General features: G+C 40.9%; 1 protein-coding gene across 1 annotated transcript in view; it reads right to left on the bottom strand.

The window, feature by feature from the left end:
* The window catches only part of LOC115216675 (structural maintenance of chromosomes protein 6), a 162,248-nt gene that overhangs the window by 117,594 nt on the left and 24,719 nt on the right, over positions 1-19,935 (bottom strand). The window contains exons 4-9 of the mRNA XM_029786179.2: positions 15,827-15,932; positions 15,185-15,321; positions 10,632-10,774; positions 7,679-7,780; positions 3,121-3,258; positions 1,009-1,089 (exon numbers count right to left, since the gene is read on the bottom strand). Of these exons, the coding sequence (XP_029642039.1) occupies positions 1,009-1,089; positions 3,121-3,258; positions 7,679-7,780; positions 10,632-10,774; positions 15,185-15,321; positions 15,827-15,932 (707 nt within the window). The remainder of the gene's footprint in view (positions 1-1,008; positions 1,090-3,120; positions 3,259-7,678; positions 7,781-10,631; positions 10,775-15,184; positions 15,322-15,826; positions 15,933-19,935) is intronic.

Raw genomic sequence — 19,935 nt, 5'->3', positions numbered from 1 at the left:
AAAAAACTCTTTGAAGTGGTGCCCCAGCATGGCCACATTCAAATGACTGAAACAAGTAAGAGATAAAAGAGGGAGAACTAGTGAGTTAATAAATGCTATTCTACTACCTACTAAAACAGTTACATACAGTGGAAGAATTGGTCGTAAGCTATATTACTTATCAAAATAACAGACTTTGGTCAGCTCAATAATAATTAAAAAAATACACTACAGGAAATGTGTTGAAAGTGAAAGGGATGTAACTAGAGTTGTCTTCCTTTACATGTTACGTAATATTTATGATTATGCAACAAGCAATGGTCAACAAATAAAATGTGTTTTTCACTTCCATCTTGAAAACAGACTTGTATGTTGTTTGAGAAATGTTTGAGAACCATTTGCAGGAGATTGAGCAACTGAAGAGAGGATCTCTCATTGGGATGCGTGCGTGCGTGCATGTTTGTTTGTGTGTGTGTGTGTGTGTTTGTGCATGTCCATGCGCGTGTCATCGCGCATGTAAGTATACTTTATTGTTTAGACCCCAAGTCAGCCCTCAGGAAGTAAATCTATAATTAACAGAGTTCCAGCTGTGACCAGTCCGTTTTCCCTTTTTCTGAACATAATTCAAGAGCACAGTATTCAACAGCTCTCATTCATACAAAACTGAAGAAGATTTCATAGCTATTCCTAGCAAATCCAGCAACCACACTTGTGCCAACAAGGGACTTTCTTGTTTGGCATAATCACCCTCAATATATTAGTTATGAAATAAATTTAGGGTACTGACTTATCAAACGAAATACATTAAATAATAAATTCCAGAACTATCTCATCAAACACTTTGCATTCCTGCTATAAATTTCTATTTAACTTGGCTAAAATTTAAAAAAAGAAACCATTTCCTATAATTTATGATAATTAAACAGACTATCCTTATACATAATTAGTAAAGTGTAAAGTTAACATAATCAATGCCGTGACCATTTGAATAATTAACATTTTTTTGAAATTAATGTTCCTCATACGTACATTGCTTTCTGTTACTTTCTGTTCAAATTTCGGTAACCGAGCTTGTTCAGCAGATTTTTCTCTTAAATGCGGTGCCAAATGCTGAAAAGGATAATAAAATGAAAGGACAAACTGAAGACTTGAGAATGATAATGGTGATGATGATGATGATAAAAATGATGGTGGTGATGATGATGATATGAAGATGGTGGTGACAATCATCATCATCATCATCATTTAGCGTCCGCTTTCCATGCTAGCATGGGTTGGACGGTTCAACTGGGGTCTGTGAAGCCAGAAGGCTGCATCAGGCCCAGTCTGATCTGGCAGTGTTTCTACGGCTGGATGCCCTTCCTAACGCCAACCACTCCGTGAGTGTAGTGGGTGCTTTTTACGTGCCACCCGCAGCTGGCAAACGGCCATGAACGGATGGTGCTTTTTACGTGCCACCAGCACAATGAAGAAGATAACTATGATGATGATTATGACAAGACACAGAAAGCCCCAGGAAGATTTTAGAGGCCATTTCTTATTTTGGTTTTGTGGTATGCAGTAGATGCAAAACCTCCCACTGACATGAGATACCAAATCTACTCACGTCTAAGTGATCTGCTGCCATGTAGAATAAAGGATCCAGTTTGGAAATTCTATGAAACAACACTAATTGATTTGAACTCATGACCCATCTACAGGAAGTCTAATACCATACCTACTGAGCCACTCCACCTTTATCAATCTCAGAGCTGTGTTTAGAGTACTGATAATATGTTATCTTGTGTTTGTAAAGAGGCACAGCCTACTGGTTAGGGCACGGAACTTATAATTGCCAGCTCGGGAGTTCAATTTTCAAACCAGGTGGTGTACCTGTCCTTGAGCAAAGCACTTCTTTTCACTGTGCTAGTTGGGTGCCAAGAGCACCATCCGAGCGTGATCATTGCCAGAGCAGCCAACTGGCTCCGTGCCGGTGGCACGTAAAAGGGCACCATTCGAGCGTGATCGTTACCAACGTTGCCTTACTGGCACCTGTGCTGGTGGCATGTGTAAAACGATTCGAGCAAGGTCATTGCCAGTACCGCCTGGCATGTAAAAAGCACCCACTACACTCACGGAGTGGTTGGCGTTAGGAAGAGCATCCAGCTGTAGAAACTCTGCCAGATCAAGATTGGAGCCTGGTGCAGCCATCTGGTTCTCCAGCCTTCAGTCAAAATCGTCCAACCCCTGCTAGCATGGAAAGCGGACGTTTAACAATGATGATGATGATGATTAAACCAATACACTAAACTGAAAATGAGAAGCAGTAGCACTTTGGGTTAACCCTGCAATAACTAGCATCCCATTCAGTAGGTTAGTCTTGTGCTCTCAGCTGAAACACCTCAGAAGCCAGGATAAGCTCAGATTTCATGATCCTGTAAGCTTCAAAGTTTATCTCTGTTTAAACAATATTTTGAAAAATGAAGAAAAACATGTCTTGATTCCTTATGCATGTATATAAAATCATCACGATCATCATTGTGCTTAACATCCCTTTTACCATGCTGGCATGGGTTGGATGATTCAACAGGAACAAAATGAACGAGAGGATTGTGCTGAGCTCCCCAGTGTCTGCTTTGGCAGAGTTCCTACAGCTGAATAGCCTTCCTAATGCCAACAACTTTTACAGGGTCTACTGAGTGACTACATATGATAATATTCTGCACAGTTTCCTGCTATCAAAGTCCTCATACTTTTACATACTCATTGGTCAACCCAAACCTATGTGACTTTGTGTCTGGGTTTGTCCCCAAGTAATGCTTGACAACCAGTCGGTATGCTTACAATCCCCCACCACTGTTGTTGGTGTGTTTATGCCCCCATAACTCAGTGGTTCAGCAAAAGAGACAGATAGAATAAGTACCAGGGTTAAAATAAAACAAGTACCAGGGTTTGATTTGTTCAACTAAAACCTTTGAAGGTGGTGCCCCAGAAGGGCCACAGTCAAATGACTGAAGCAAGTAAAAAATAAAAGATAAAAAAAAATTTACCAAAAACAAAAAGCAAGCACAAGAAAAAAATGCAACAAAAAAATAAAAAGGGAAAAACCCACCCAAAAAATGTCTTTGAATTCTGTTGTAAATGTGGCAAAAGTAAACTCACCGATTCTTTCTCAATGACCAAAGACCATGCCATTTCAGACTTGAGAGCTTTTATTTTCTCTTTCTGGTTCTCAAGGGCAGAGAAAGCTTTGTATTTTTTCTCCCATTCTTTCACTTCTGATTCCAGCTCAGGGAAAGACTGAAAAATTAGAGAATTTTAATAAAAAATGTAAATTATTTTTTTCTGATAATATTTAGTTGAAACATTTGCATGTGGATGAGGACAGCTGCTTAAAGAAGTGCCAATCTCTAATCGTGAAGGGTACCTGTGGAAGGGGTAGACCCAGGAAGATGTGGGATGAAGTGGTGAGAAAGGATCTTCAGATGCTGGGCCCCACTGAGGAAATGACAAGGGACTGGGGGTTGTTCAGTAAAATTTCAGTCATCCATACATACAAGCATGTCCTTTGCAGCTGCCACATAAAATGTGCTGGTGCCACGTATGATGCACTCATGCTGGTCGCATGTAAAAAGCAGCCAGTACAGCAGCCAGAGCGGCTAACCGGCTTCCGTGCCAGTGGCACATAAAAGGGCACCATTCGAGCGTGATCGTTACCAAAGTTGCCTTACTGGCACCTGTACCGGTGGCAGGTGTAAAAAGATTCGAGTGAGGTCATTGCCAGTTCCGCCTGACTGGCCCCCGTGCCAGTGGCACATAAAAAGCACCCACTACACTCTTGGAGTGGTTGGCATTAGGAAGGGCATCTAGCTGTAGAAACTCAGCCAGATCAAGATTGGAGCCTGGTGCAGCCATCTGGTTCGCCAGCCCTCAGTCAAAATCGTCCAACCCATGCTAGCATGGAAAGTGAACGTTAAATGATGATGATGATGATGATACACTCTGTAAAGTGGTTGGTATTAGGGAGGTCATCCAACTGTAGAAACCATGCCACAACAGATAGTTGGAGTCTGAACACCTCCCTGCTAGCCAGCTCTGAGTCAACACGTCCAACCCATGCCAGCACGGAAAACGGATGTTAGACTATGATGATGATGTTAACTGTGCAGCTGATGGGCAAGATTTCTTCGTTATAATTACGATTAATTTAATAGTTGAAAAGACAGCTAACTGTCAAAAGCAACCACTGCTACAATCGATATACTAACAAACGGAATCATCCTATTCAGGCTTGTATTACACAAATAAAAAAAATATCAAAAAAAGATAAACGGGAAAAAAGGATGTGATTTTAGCCTCAATCAAAATTATATTTTCTGTGAAACCGATTATATCATGAAATTACCTCCGCATTTTCTTCAGAGCTGCTAACAATTACCAATAGGTTTTATTTTCTTCTCCAACTAAAAGGTAAATTCCAATCCATAAAGAAAGATGCTTAAGTTACTCTGTGTGTGTATGTATTATATGCATATATATTATATATGTAGGTGTGTATACATACATATCGTGGCACTCCATCACTTACAATGATGAAGGTTCCAGTTGATCCGATCAACAGAATAGCCTGCTCATGAAATTAACGTGCAAGTGGCCGAGCACTCCACAGACACATGAACCCTTAACGTAGTTCTCGGGGAGATTCAGCATGACACAGTGTGACAAGGCTGGCCCTATGAAATACAGGTACAACAGAAAGAGGAAGAAAGAGTGAGAGAAAGTTGTGGTGGAAGAGTACAGCAGGGTTCGCCACCCGCCCCTGCTGGAGCCTCATGGAGCTTTCAATGTTTTCGCTCAATAAACACTCACAACACCTAGTCTGGGAATTGAAACCACGATCCTACGACCACGAGTATGCTGCCCTAACCACTGGGCCATTGCGCCTCCACATACATACATACCTATAAATGTATGTATACACACATGTGTGTGTATATTTCTTTTCTGGATTTGTGTAAATGTGTATAGAATAATATATCAGCCGAATAAAGTTACAGCATGGTCTGGTTTTCACGTTTTTTATTATTGTATTTAAAAAAAACATTTTTTTACAATATTCAAGTGTGTTAAACATTAAAAAAAAATTTACCAATGTTTATAAAGTTCAATTAGCGCTTTCATACATTCGTAGTAATCATTAAAATTCAACAGTTGAGTTGAGTTCTTGACAACTATAGTAAAACGACTGACTTCTTCCTTTTAGAAGGCTCCGGACAATTGAGTGATTTTGTTGGCATTTTTCCTATCAATAAATCACATGCTTGCTTCATAACTTTAAAGCTGTGGGGAATAAGAGATCCCTTGCTTGGAAAATGGTAAGGGTCAACATCAAAAAGAGCATTTGGCTGCAAAACATTACCTCAATAAAATATCTCTCTAACTCATGCTAGCATGGCAAAACATGGACATAAGAAAAATAATACTTGTCACACTTCCTGTTCTCCTGTCCTTACTAATCACCACACCTTGAGGGTCTACCCTAATACCTCATAATCACTATTTTCACCTTTCTCAGCTCCACCCCAGTCACTCCCACCATTTCTTCTATAATGTGAATAGCTGTGTCACTTCCCAAAGCAAAATAAAACTTGTTCTGTTCTGGGCCCTTCTCTCTCACATCAACTCCTCACAGAATAAAGATGTCTCCCTCTATACTGCAGCCCTTCACAGCTGAAGGAGAGAGCCCAAAACCAAGTGGTTAAGAACATGCTATATCAAGTATTTAGGAAAAATGTGGTCAACATATCTTGTTTGTCTTTTCTTTTTGTTTTGATTTCATTTAAAAATGAAGCAAGGTACAAGAAAATATTAGGTCATCCCATAAATAATGCAGTTTTTTTCAATTGCATGAACTAAAAGTCGGAGGAGGATGGGATAAACTACTTGCATCAACTTGCTATAAAAGAGGGTAGTAATTTTACCTTGTACTTATTCTTAGTGCAAGTTTTGAAGAGTGCAGTTCGATTTTAACAGTTTTTTTTATGCAAAGCTATAATGGAAGTGGCAAAAGGAGCATACTCAGTATATTTTTGCTTTAAGAGTTCAATAAATGCAACAACACAACAGAAAGCGTGAGGAATATTAATGCAGTATAGGGGGCAAAATCAGAAGACACCTGTGCCGGTGACACGTAAAAAGCACCGTCCGAATGTTGCAGATGCCAGCGCCACCTGACTGGCGTCCGTGTCAGTGATATGTAAAAGCACCAACCGATCATGGCCGTTTGCCAGCCTCCTCTGGCCCCTGTGCCAGTGGCACGTAAAAAACACCCACTACACTCACAGAGTGGTTGGCATTAGGAAGGGCATCCAGCTGTAGAAACACTGCCAGATCAGACTGGAGCCTGGTGCAGCCTCCTGGCTTCCCAGACCCTGGTTGAACCGTCCAACCCATGCTAGCATGGAAAACGGACATTAAATGATGATGAGGGGGATCAGACAATAAGCATAAGCCAGTGTCAACGGTGATTCTGGAAATTCCAAGTTGGAAACTACAGCCTAGAAGACTACCCTCATCCTGGAAGATCTGTAGAGCTCAACAAGGACATTTTGCAAACCCTAGTAGAACAAAATCTCATTGTAACTGTTGAGGAACTAGCAGAGAAGCTTGGATTTGGTTATTCAACCATTCATCAACACCTGTGTGTCATTGGAAAAGGCAGCAAATTGTGTCAATGGGTTCCTCACAAACAATCCAAATCTAATCGCAGAGAGAGTGAATATGTGCTCTTCTTTGCTGTCACATCTCATGAATGAACCTTTTTTGGACCGAATAGTGACTGTGACATGAAATGATTCTTTATAAAGATGTCAAGCACCAAAGACAGTGGGTAGGGAAAGGAGAAACACTAGTATTCCAGGCTAAAGGTCTTCACCCATGTAAGGTGTTGCTATCTGTTTGATGGGATATGAAAGATTTAGTCCACTTTCAACTTTTAAATACAAACAAAATGATAACAAAGGAGATCTACTGTGAGCAGCTTGAGTGGCTTAAGTCAGCGCTAGAAGAAAAACGACCATCTTTGGTTTCAAGGCAAAAGGTGTTCTTTCATCAGGGTAATGCTCAGCCACATACAGCGAGGATGACATTCCAAAGGTTGGAGCAGTTTGAATGGGAAACAATGCCCCACCCACCATATTTTCTGGACATTACCCCATCTGATTATCATTTATTCTGCAGTCTTTAAAATCATTTGGATAGAAAAAATAATGAATTCTGTAGATGAGGCCATAACACTACTGGAGGAGTATTTTTCGTCACGGAGGGGCCTTGCAAGTTTATCAGATAGATGGAAGAGCATTGTAGAAAATGAAGGAGAGTATATTTTAGATTAAAAAAGAACTAGTGTTTATCTTAATTTTGAAAAATAAAAGTATTAAAAAAAATGCATTATTTATGGAGATGACCCAATGGGACAGAGAAGAATTAATGGAGATGGAATTAGGGGAAAGAGAAAGAAAGGGTTACAGAAGAAAATAGGGAAGAAGAAAAGGAAACAAGAGAGGTAGAAAGTGTGTACAGGAAATATGGGGAAAAAAAATAGGATTAAAGAAAGTGATAGAGTAAGGGAAAGGGAAAGAAGAGAAAAATGGTAAACACAAAAAACGAAAGAAATGAAGAAGATGAAAATGAAAGAGAGAAATCAGAGGAAACTATTTACCTCTTCCTTTTTAGCAAGAATTTCTTTAGCCGAGTTCTTCTGTACCTTCATTTCATCATAATCTGCTTGGATTTGAGCAAGTTGGGTGGCTTGGAGGAAAAACTGATGAAAGAACAAATACATTTATCAATGGTTTCAAATTTTCACACATTTATCATTACATTTATTATTATTTACAACAGGCTGGCAACGGCCACGATCGGATGGTGGCACGTAAAAGCACCATCCGATCGTGGCCGTTGCCAGCCTCGCCTGGCCCCCGTGCTGGTGACACGTAAAAAGCACCATCCGTCCGTGGCTGTTTGCCAGCTCCGTCTGGCACTTATGCGGGTGGCACGTAAAAAACACCCACTACACTCACAGAGTGGTTGGCATTAGGAAGGGCATCCAGCCGTAGAAACACTGCCAGATCAGACTGGGCCTGATGCAGCCTTCTGGCTTCACAGACCCCAGTTGAACCGTCCAACCCATGCTAGCATGGAAAGCGGACGCTAAATGATGATGATGATGATGATGCTGCATCAAATTCTTCTTCTTCTTATTATTATTATTATTATTAAGGTGGTGAGCTCATAAAATCATTAATGAATCAGACAAAATGCTTAGTGGCTTTTCTTTTGGGTCTTTATAGCCTGAATTCAAATTCCACCAGGACTGATTTGGCTGTTCATCCTTTCAGGATTTATAAAATAAAAGTACCAGTTCAACACTGAGGTCAATGTGATTGACTAGCCATCCCCCACTCTTGAACATTGGGGTCAAACACATCCAACTTAGCCCCTCCCAAAGGAATAACTGGCCTTGTGCCAAAATTTAAAATCATTATTATTAAAGTGGAAAGCTGCTAGAATCAATACGGCGCTGGACAAAATGCTGTAAAGCATTTTTCCCAACTTTACACTCAAATGAACCCAGGGTTGACTTTGCCTTTCATCCTTTTGGCGGGGTTGATAAAATAAGTACCAGTTGAGCACTGAGGTTGATGTAATTGACTTATTCCCCTCCTCTGAAATTGCTGGTCTTGTGCCAAAATTTGAAACTGCTGCTGCTGCTGTTACTATTATTATTATTGTTGCTGCCGCTGCCGTTATTATTATTCTTATTATTATTAAGGCAGTGAGCTGGCAGACTTATTAGCAGACTAGCTAAATGCACAGTGGCATTTCACCTGTTGCTACATTCTGAGTTCAAATTCCACCAAGGTTAGCTTTGCCTTTCATCCTTTCAGGGGTCGATAAAATAAGTACCAGTTGAACACTGGGGTCCATGTAACCAACACATCCCCTCCCCCAAAATGGCTGCCCTTGTGACAAAATTTGAAACCATTATTATTATTATTAAGGTAGTGCATTAACAGAAATGTTAAAAGAGATGAAGATGTATAAAAGAGATCATCATCATCATTGTTCAACCGTGGTCGAGACAATGGAATTTACCATGCTACGCCAGACTTCACGGTCCATCATAGCATTACGGAGGTCCTGTTGCTGGATACCTGTATCCCTGGAGATTACATCAGGGTAGGAGAGTGTGCGCCCTCTGGTATCGCAAGTAGATGGCTTCCAGAGGAGAAGAGTAGAAATTACCTCGTTTTCAGCTCTACAACAATGTACTCTTCTACCTTTCACAGGAGATGATACAGGTGGTAATTTCCCATATATTTGTACTTTGGTTGGATGACATAAAAGAGATAGATAAAAGGCTGATGCTTGATACAGTCCACAGTTAGCTAAAACCATGTACAATGTCATCCAGTGGGAAGCTTGAAGAATTTTAAAACTACTTTCCTTTATAGGGACACGAAGAAATAAATTCCAATGTTAAAATTAGCAAGTTGAGCAATTGTGTAATACAGAATTTTTCTGATGAACAGAAAGGGCACTTTTGGCTGTAGGAGTGGATTCAATAACAGACCATTTAATCTTGTAAGTTGAATATGTTATTGTCTTTCAAAGCCCAGGTAATGTTGTTCTTTTATCTTCATGTCTAAATGTGTATGTGTGTTGAGTGTAGCTGGATTTGAATGAGCTCTCAATAAAACATATACAGCACATGGTCATTGTTGCTATCATGGGTGGAAACTTTGGTACAATAAACAGCACGGTGCCTTTTCGAAAGCATTTACTGAATAGAGGATATATACACCTGATAAGACAGTTACCCCACGGTGAAAAATCATGTGTGGGAACGAAAACTAATTTCTTATTAATTCTAGTTATTGTTTGTTCCTTCTCAAGCCATGCCTGGCTCATAAGGGCCGGTCTCCCGGCTTCCTTGGCGTATAGGTTCCCCACCTGGATTTGCCATAACCTTCTGCCGAAGCCACGTAGAGCTTAGGTGTTTCACTCATAAACACACACATCGCCCGGTCTGAGATTCGAACCTGCGATCCCTCGACCGTGAGTCCGCTGCTGTAACCACTAGGCCATGTGCCTCCAATTCTAGTTAAGGAAGAAAGAAGAATTATCCTCTCCCTGTGGAACTTGTGTCTTTATTGATTAAATTTGAGAAAGCTCTGGCAACAGGTATAGCTACAGGTGTACAAATATATATATATATCTTTTACTTTTTTATTCAGTCACTGGACTGAGGCCATGCTGGAGTATTGCCTTGAAAACTTTTGTTGAACAGATTGACCCCAGTGCATATTTTTTCAAGCCTGGTACTTATTCTATCGGTCTCTTTTGATGAACTGCCAAGTCAATGCTAGCTGTCAAGTGGTAGTGGGGACAGACATAGTATAAGAAACACACATAAATATGACAAGCTTCTTTCAGTTTCTGACTACTATATCTATTAACAAGGCTTTGGTTGGCCCAGGGCTATAATAGAAAACACAGCAGGACTGAACCCAGAACCATGTGGTTGGAAACCAAACTTCTTACCCCCAAACCCACACCCACACCATGCACATCTTACACGTTTCATTAAGTAACAAACCCAAGTCGCTTACCCGGTACTTGTCACTTGCGTTCTTTGATTGTAAGAAGCTGCGGCTGATTTCTTGATTTAAGATGACCACAGGGTTATCAACGAGGATGTTGAAACTGTCCAAGACATTGCGTAGGTCTTCTCGTTTGGTTGAAATTATTTGACCTGTTCATAGAAAGAGGGGATGAAAATAAATGAGTAAACAAAAACACAATCAATTAATCAATTTGTTGGAAGCTTTTTGTTTCCATATTATATTAGTTAGAAAGAAGCTGCCAGCAGACGTCTTCTCCACCGCCTGCATTTTTTTTTACCATTTCTACAGTGGCCTTGGATCTGGCTGGTCTTGGTGCCACACTTATACTTTGTACATCCCACTGCTTCTCTTAAGATCTACCCACATACCACTAAATATTAATAATAATAATAAACATTATGTACAGTGCTCAGGTGCACTACAACTCATCTAAAGTGCATATATAATCAGGTGTAGTTTCGGCGGATTTCGGAAAGCATGAGGGCCTTAAAAGATGCAGTGTCATGGCAGTCAACAACTGACGCAGGCAGTTTATTCCATGCTTCAGCAACTCTGAACGTGAAGAAATGTTTCCAAAAGTCATATTGTCCTTCGTTCCCAGAACATCACCCTTCTGTAATTCTATTCTTGCTATTATACTTCTGCTGCCATTAACTAGCTGTTATTCAAGTGGAATATTAATTGTCAGAAGCTTTCTTTGCAATCATGTGGTTTTGGACACAGTGCCATGGCAAGGAACCTTAGGCAAGTCTTGTACTAGCCTCAGGCTGATCAATGGGTTGTGAGTAAATGTGGTGGATAAATACTGTCTGGAAGCTCATCACACACACACATCATCATCATCGTTTAACGTCCGTTTTCCGTGCTAGCACAGGTTGGACGGTTCGAATGTGAGTGTGTGTATATATCATCATCATCATCGTTTAACGTCCGTTCTCCATGCTAGCATGGGTTGGACGGTTCGACCAGGGTTCTGGGAAGCCAGAAGGCTGCACCAGGCTCCAGTCTAATCTGGCAATGTTTCTACAGCTGGATGCCCTTCCTAACGCCAACCACTCCGTGAGTGTAGTGGGTGCTTTTTACGTGCCACCTGCACAGGTGCCAGGCGGGGCTGGCAACGGCCACGGTCAGATTGGTGTATTTTATGTGCCACCGGCACGGAAGCCAGTCGAGGCGGTGCTGGCATCGGCCACGAGTCGGATAGTGCTTTTTACGTACCACCAGACCAGGGATCCTGGCTAGTTCAATTCGATTTCGCTTGCCCCAACATGTCTTCACAAGCAAAGGGGGTTGGCATGGGTGCCTGTCGTACGGTCGCATTGGAGTATTTCACGTGCCACGGCCACGAGTCGGATAGTGCTTTTTACGTACCACCAGGCCAGGGATCCTGGCTGGTTCAATTCGGTTTCGATTTCGATTTCACTTGCCCCAACATGTCTTCGCAAGCATGGGGGGTTGGCATGGGTGTTTGTCGTCGGATGAGGTTCTATATCGACTTCGCTTGCCTCAACAGGTCTTTGTGTCCAAGGGAGGAAAGGCATTCATAAGTGGGCTGGGCTCACTTGTCCTGCCTGGTCTTCTCACGTACAGAATATTTCCAAAGGTCTCGGTCGCTGGTCATTTCCTCAGTGAGGCCTAAAGTTCGAAGGTCGTGCTTCACCACCTCGTCCCAGGTTTTCCTGGGTCTACCTCTTCCATGGGTTCCCTCAACTGCTAGGGATTGGCACTTTCTCACACACCTATCTTCATCCATTCTCGCCACATGACCATACCAGCGCAATCGTCTCTCTTGCACACCACAACTGATGCTTCTTAGGTACAACATTTCTCTCAAGGTGCTAACGCTCTGTCGAGTATGTACACTGACATTACACATCCATCGGAGCATACTGGCTTCATTCCTCACGAGCTTACGCATGTCCTCAGCAGTCACGGCCCATGTTTCGCTGCCATGTAGCATGGCTGTTCGTACACACACATCATACAGTCTGCCTTTTACTCTGAGCGAGAGGCCTTTAGTCACCAGCAGAGGTAAGAGCTCCCTAAACTTTGCCCAGGCTATTCTTATTCTAGCAGTTACACTTTCAGCGCACCTACCCCAACTACTGACTTGGTCACCTAGATAACGGAAGCTATCAACTACTTCTAGTTTTTCCCCCTGGAAAGTGACGGAAGTTGTTTTCTGCAGATTTTCGGAGGTTAATGCTCCCGAGCATCTGCCACATACAAAAACTATCTTCCCAGTTAGCCTACCTTTGACATTGCTGCACCTCTTATGTGTCCATAGCTTACACTGGGTACATCTTACAGAGTTTCTACCTACACCTTTTCTACAGATCGAGCAGGGCCATCTTCCTGAAGATATTTGTGGATTGTCTACCTTTCTACTTATTAGTACTTTGGTTTTAGCTAGGTTGACTCTAAGGCCCCTTGATTCTAAACCCTCCTTCCACACCTGGAACTTCTCCTCCAGTTCTGATAGTGACTCAGCAATAAGAGCAAGGTCGTCAGCGTAGAGGAGCTCCCAGGGACAGCCTGTCTTGAATTCCTCCGTAATTGCTTGGAGTACTATGATAAATAGGAGGGGGCTGAGTACTGAACCCTGGTGGACCCCAACCTCTACTTTGAATTCTTCTGTGTACATGTTGCCAACCCTAACCTTACTTACGGCATCTCTGTACATGGCTTGCACAGTCCTCACCAGCCATTCATCTATCCCTAGTTTCCTCATTGACCACCAGATAAGGGATCGGGGGACCCTATCAAAAGCTTTCTCCATGTCAACGAAAGCCAGGTACAGGGGCTTATCTTTGGCTAGGTATTTCTCCTGCAGCTGCCTTACCAGGAATATAGCATCAGTGGTACTTTTCCCTGGCATGAACCCAAACTGCATCTCATCTAAACTAACTCTCTCTCTAATTAGTTGGCTTATGACCCTCTCTGTAACCTTCATCACCTGATCCAACTGCTTGATACCTCTGTAATTATTTGTATCTAGGGCATCACCTTTACCTTTGTAGCAGTTGACTAGTATGCTGCTGCACCAGTCATTGGGTATGACTCCTTCGTGTATCACCTGGTTGACTATAAGGGTGACTAGGTTATAGCCGACACTGCCAGATATATATATATATATATATATATATATATATATATATATATGACACAGGACTTGATTTAAGTACTGTGCTACACAGGCTGCGATTTACGGACTGTGTTAAGTCCTCGTTAAAGGCCTTTGATATGCAGGACACTGACTAGGAGAACAATGCCTGTCATTGCCACAGATGGAGGAAGCAGGTTAAGGAGGGGATCGACACTTTTGAGAGAGCATGTATCCAGCATGAAGAACTTAAGTGAGCTGCGCGAAAGCGTACGGCTCGTATAATGAATGGGGAAAGCTTGTGCTGCAATGTTTGCAGTCATGCATGCTTGTCCTTAAGACAATAATAATAACATTGAATATAATAATGATTTTTTTTCTAATACAAGCATATGGCCTGAACTTTGGGCAAGTTGATTACATCAACCCCAGTGTGTAACTGGTACTTATTTTATCAACCCCAAAAGGATGAAAGGCAACGGTCGACCTCAGTGGAATTAGAACTTAGGACATAAAGAGCTAGGAGAAATGCTGCCAACCATTACTGTCCGATGAGCTCATGATTCTGTCATCTCACTGCCTGAAGATGTTGATGATGATGATGATAAATATTCTGCTCAATACCACAGATTTGCATGTCAGCTGTTTGACCATAACCAGTTGAGCATGTCCCTTAGTGGCTGAGGATACATGCATCTCTGATCACGAGCAGAAGTAGTGGGGAAGCATCAAAGACCATGTGTAGAGAGGAATTCTCTGGGACTTGGATAATTCACCTCTGGAAACATGGGTGTGTCTTTCAACATCCTTAAACAACCCTTATTCAGGGACCTTGAAGAAAATTCTAACTAGGCCCCACCTGCAAGGTCATGCGCTGTTTATCTTGATATGAAATCACCATGTCGCGTACATATGGTTGTGATACATTTGCCTGGTGTACCCTTATCAGACGGGTGGTCATGCTGGGTATACTGGGCTCCGTATATTCTACCCCAGTATCAATTTGATGGCATGCACTGCTCTCTCAATAATAATAATAATAATAATAATAATAATAATCTTTTCTACTATAAGCCTGGAATTTGTGGGGAGGGGACTAGTTGATTACAGCGGCCTCAGTGTTTCACTGGTACTTAATTTATCGACTCCAAAAGGACGAAAGGCAAAGTCAACCTCAGTGGAATTTGAACTCAGAACATGAAGATGGGCAAAATACCGCCAAGCATTTTGCTCGGTGTGCTTACGATTCTGCCAGCTCGACACCTTAATAATAATAATAATAACAATAATAATTTTTTCTATTACAGGCACAAGGCCTGAAATTTTGGTGGGCAGGTGCTAGTCAACTACATTGACTCCAATGCTTGACAGGTATTTATTTTAGTGACCCCCAAAAAGATGAAAGGCAAATAATAATAATGATGATGATGCTTACCAGTGCTTGATTTAATACGGTAACCATTTACTCCGTCACGACATAATTTACGCTCAATCACAATTTGATTCCCAAAGAGATCCGGTTTGAAGGCATCAGCACCTTCGTTACTCAGGTGGATTATTATTTCAGCTGACCTGCAAGGAACATAATAATGTTAATTACATAGAGTGACACACAGAGTCTGATTGAGTAACATCATCATAACCTAACATTCGTCTTCCATACTGTCTTGGATTGAATGGTTTGAGATCTCAAAAGTTGGAGGACTGTGTTGGGCTTTTGACGCTTTGGCATGGTTTCCACAGCTGGAGGCCATTCCTTATGCCAGTCACTTTATGGAGCTGGAATTGTGGACTGGACAAAAGGTGAAAAGTAGAAAATAGAAAAGTTGTTGACCAGGTATGGAGCCCATCACCCAAAAGCTGATATTAACTGGTTGTACTTGAAGAGGAAATATCACTGGAAGGGTTTTGAGCACTTGGTGGTTTATTGAAATCATGTGGATGTCTAAGGTTACAGGAAATAACCTGTTACCCACAATAATTCTACCATGAATAAGACCAGTTCTGAATCAAAATAGGGTTTGGGAGAAAAACAAATCAACAAAGCAGAAAATGAAATAGAAAATGAGACACTAACTGTTTGCCATTTTTGATAAAACTTTTTACAGAATTACTTCGACTTGTTGCTGAAGCTTTGCCGCCAAGACCAACAATAATGGCACTGACCACAGCACTTTTCCCACCTAGAAAAAAAAGACACAATTTACAGACAAAGGATCAATTTTTCTGTTACATTTTTTTTTTTTTTCAACTTCAATGATATTCACAAATAGATTAAGTAAAAGAGTATAAATAAGATATAGCAGTCCACTGTTGGACGGACTCCTTTTAATACCTGAGGGTTTCAGGTGTTGGCACAAACTTGTTGACACTGACCAATGGTCAATAACAAATACTTGTCAGAAAACACTAAGCAGAAACCTTAGAGAAAAGAAAAATGTAAAATCTTTCAACTTCTTATGAATTAACTATTGAGATTTAATGTAAATAATCTTTTATCTTTTACTTGTTTCAGTCATTAAAATGCAGCCATGCTGGAGCACCACCTTGAATTTTTAATCAAATGAATCGACTCCAGGACTTATTTTTTAAGTCTGGTATTTATTCTATTGGCCACTTTTGCTGAACTGCTAAGTTACGGGGATGCAAACACATCAACAGTGGTTGTTAAGTGGTGGAGGGGGACAAATACCGACACAAAGACACACACACACACACACATATATATTCTTAAATATAAAGCGCACCAAAGGGCTCAGTACATATATTTGGGAACTTAAGGATACAAAAATAGATTATAGCTTAAACTGGCGAATACTCACAAAAACAACCTCCTATAACACCGCCAATAGACGTTGCAACCTTTGTCTATCAGAACGCCTAGCTATACTTACAGCTAAAAAACCCCTTCTGAACAGGAAATTTGAGAACAACATTTTGTCTTCATGTGGGCCTTTATGTATTTTCAAAATACAAGTAGAATAGCCCCTTTTGTCTTCACGTAGGCCTCTATGTCTTTCATAATCCCAAACTAGAATAGTCATGTATATATGTCTAATTAGCTGGGAACCACCTTAAACACTTACACACAAATCGTCACCCCGCAAACCCACTGACCCTCCATATTCCATAATAATTTACTTTGCACCAACATAGAGCCCCTTGTAGCACTAAGAACTCCCTAAACTCTAGCAATAATATAATTCTTATCCATAATACATTTTTTGAAACCACTCTACCTTGTCTAATAAAACTGGTATGAGTTAGCTCCCTTCTCCCCCTAAGTTAGAGTTATTCCTCTTCACTTACATCGCCAGTGACTGAAATTCACTGAGGACTTAAAACAAATTTAATACACACGTGCAAAAAAATGTGCTTAGTCAAACTCAGAACCCCACACCAAAATAATATTCACCCCACTCTAATTGCCCAACGAAACTAACCAGTCTATTACAATGAAACTTCTCCCCAGCGAAATTGCCAGTGCAAGAACAAAATTTAATGTAAGACTTACTAACTTTGCTTCTATTACCATCAAATATTTTCGCATCCTAACCTATGTATCAATCTATTTTTTGCATTCTGAAGAGATTTACTAAAACTAGTAAATCAAACCGCCAGTAAATGCTACCTTCATCATTGCTGTCTAATTAAAGGTATACCAGCGAAAACGACGAGTTTCCCCTTATTACATCCATTTACTTTACACACGCACACACACACACACACACACACATATATATATATATATATATATATATATATATATTATATATATATATATAAATGACAGGCTTCTTTCAGTTTCCGCCTACCAAATCCCCTCACAAGGTTTTGGTCAGCCTAAGGCTATAGTTGAAGACACTTGTCCAAGGTGCCACGCAGTGGGACTGAACCTTGAACCACATGACTGCGAAGCAAGTATCTTACCACACATCCACGGTAGACATTATAAGAACTAATTCGAGACAGAAAAGTGTAACAGGACACAAACAGAATAACCTGTCCTGCTGACCGACAAACTATCTTATTAAGGGTCGTGCAGTACACTGGCTATTGGCTGGTTTGAACATAAAACAGGGAGCAGCATATTTGGGCTGGTTTAAAGGCTAAAGGCTTACATATATATGGATGGAAGCACTCCATCGGTTACAACAACGAGGGTTCCGGTTGATCCGAATCAACGGAACAGCCTGCTCGTGAAATTAACGTGTAAGTGGCTGAGCACTCCACAGACACGTGCACCCTTAACGTAGTTCTCGGGAATATTCAGCGTGACACAGAGAGTGACAAGGCCGGCCCTTTGAAATACAGGTACAACAGAAACAGGAAGTAAGAGTGAGAGAAAGTTGTGGTGAAAGAGTACAGCAGGGATCACCACCATCCCTGCCGGAGCCTCGTGGAGCTTTAAGTGTTTTCGCTCAATAAACACTCACAACGCCTGGTCTGGGAATCGAAACCGCGATCCTACGACCGCGAGTCCGCTGCCCTAACCACTGGGCCATTGCACCTCCTACATATATATATATATATATATATATATCTTAATAGTAGTGATAGTGGAGTGCTGTTTATTTGTGTGAACACTTAGAGTGTTTGCATAAGATCACAACTAGCTATTACCATCAAAGTATGGAGCTGATGTACCAGCAGCATATACACACACATACAGAGAGAAAGAAAGAGTGAAGGAGAGAGAGGAGGATGCAGAGAGGGAGTAAACAACACCATCATTAACATCCGCTTTCCATGCTGGTATGGGTTGGACGGTTTGAGAGGAGCCAACCAAATAGAAGACTACACCAGGCTTCTGTGTCTGTTTTGGCATGGTTTTTTTCAGCTGGATGCCCCCTAACACCAACCACCTCGCAGAGTGGACTGAGTGCTTTATTACGTGGCACTAGCTCAGGCAAGGTCAGTTTTGGCATGAATTTTACAGTTAGGTGTTCTTATTGAAATAAGTATTCACCTTATTTTATATAATCACCAATAACTTTTGATAAAATTTAAATTATAATTATTGTATATATGCCATATTTCCAGATTATTACCCATGGTAGCAAAAGTATACTTCCAAAGCTACCTGTCATATGACAGGTACACTCTAGTATACACCTGGGGTGGATATTCCAGGTGTGCTAAGTGTGTGCTGCACACTCATTGAAAATAGCAAATTCATTATATTAACCTTACACATTAATTTAATCACAAATCTTAATGGAAAACTTTTGTTATACTCCTGCTTGAAATCTGGTGACATTGGGTGTGACAGCACATTCAATACAACAACCACCATATGCCACTGGTATACACACCTATATAATGGGGTTACTTTCAGTTTCCAGGTGCCAAATGCACTCACACGATTTTGAACGACCCAGGGCTATATTAATTATATTAGAAAACATTTGCCCAAGGTGCCATGCAGTGGGATTGAACCTGAAATAATGTGGTAGTGAAACAAACTCCTTAACAACACAGCCATACCTGCATCTATATACTTACCTAAGGTGCTTTGCAGTGGGACTGAACCAGAGACCATGTGGTTGTGAAATGAACTTCTTAACCACACAGTCATGCTTGCATCATTATTTCATACAATTTTTTACTTTATCACATATTTACTTCCATTAGATTTTTAGCATTCCTATATTAAATATGCTAATATTTAATATACACCTGTATTTTAACCTATACCTGTAGTTTTAATTAAGCCTGCGTGTTATGAAGTAGTTTGGCAACTACTTCGTGGCAGGGTGGCTAGCAGGAAAGACATCAAACTATAAAACAATAGTAACTACCTAACAAGTGTCCACGTTTGTGAGAATTTAACTGGCACAAACATGATGACCATGTGGTTAAGAAGTTTGCTTTGTAATTACAGGATTTTGGGGTCTAATTCCACTGCCAGATACTCTCAGCAAGAACCTTAGATTATCATGTAATGCAGTTTAGTTTTGTGCAAATGAGAAGTAGTATTAATGCCATCCTTCTAGTTAAACAACTACTGGAGAAATATTTAGCTAAAAGGAGCTGTGGAGGGACCACTCCATTAATCTCTCTCTATATAAAGCTGAAGTTGTCTGTGTGTGGCAGGTTTGCTAGCCTTCAACTAACACTATCTCCTCCGAGACCCTGCGGTGCAAGTTGACTAAAATTGAGAGTATGATAGAAGAAGGCTTGCTC

This window comes from Octopus sinensis, linkage group LG10 (assembly GCF_006345805.1).
Source record: "Octopus sinensis linkage group LG10, ASM634580v1, whole genome shotgun sequence".
NCBI lineage: Eukaryota > Metazoa > Mollusca > Cephalopoda > Octopoda > Octopodidae > Octopus > Octopus sinensis.
Note: the sequence above shows the minus strand (reverse complement) of the source record. Positions and strands in the feature narration are given on the sequence as shown.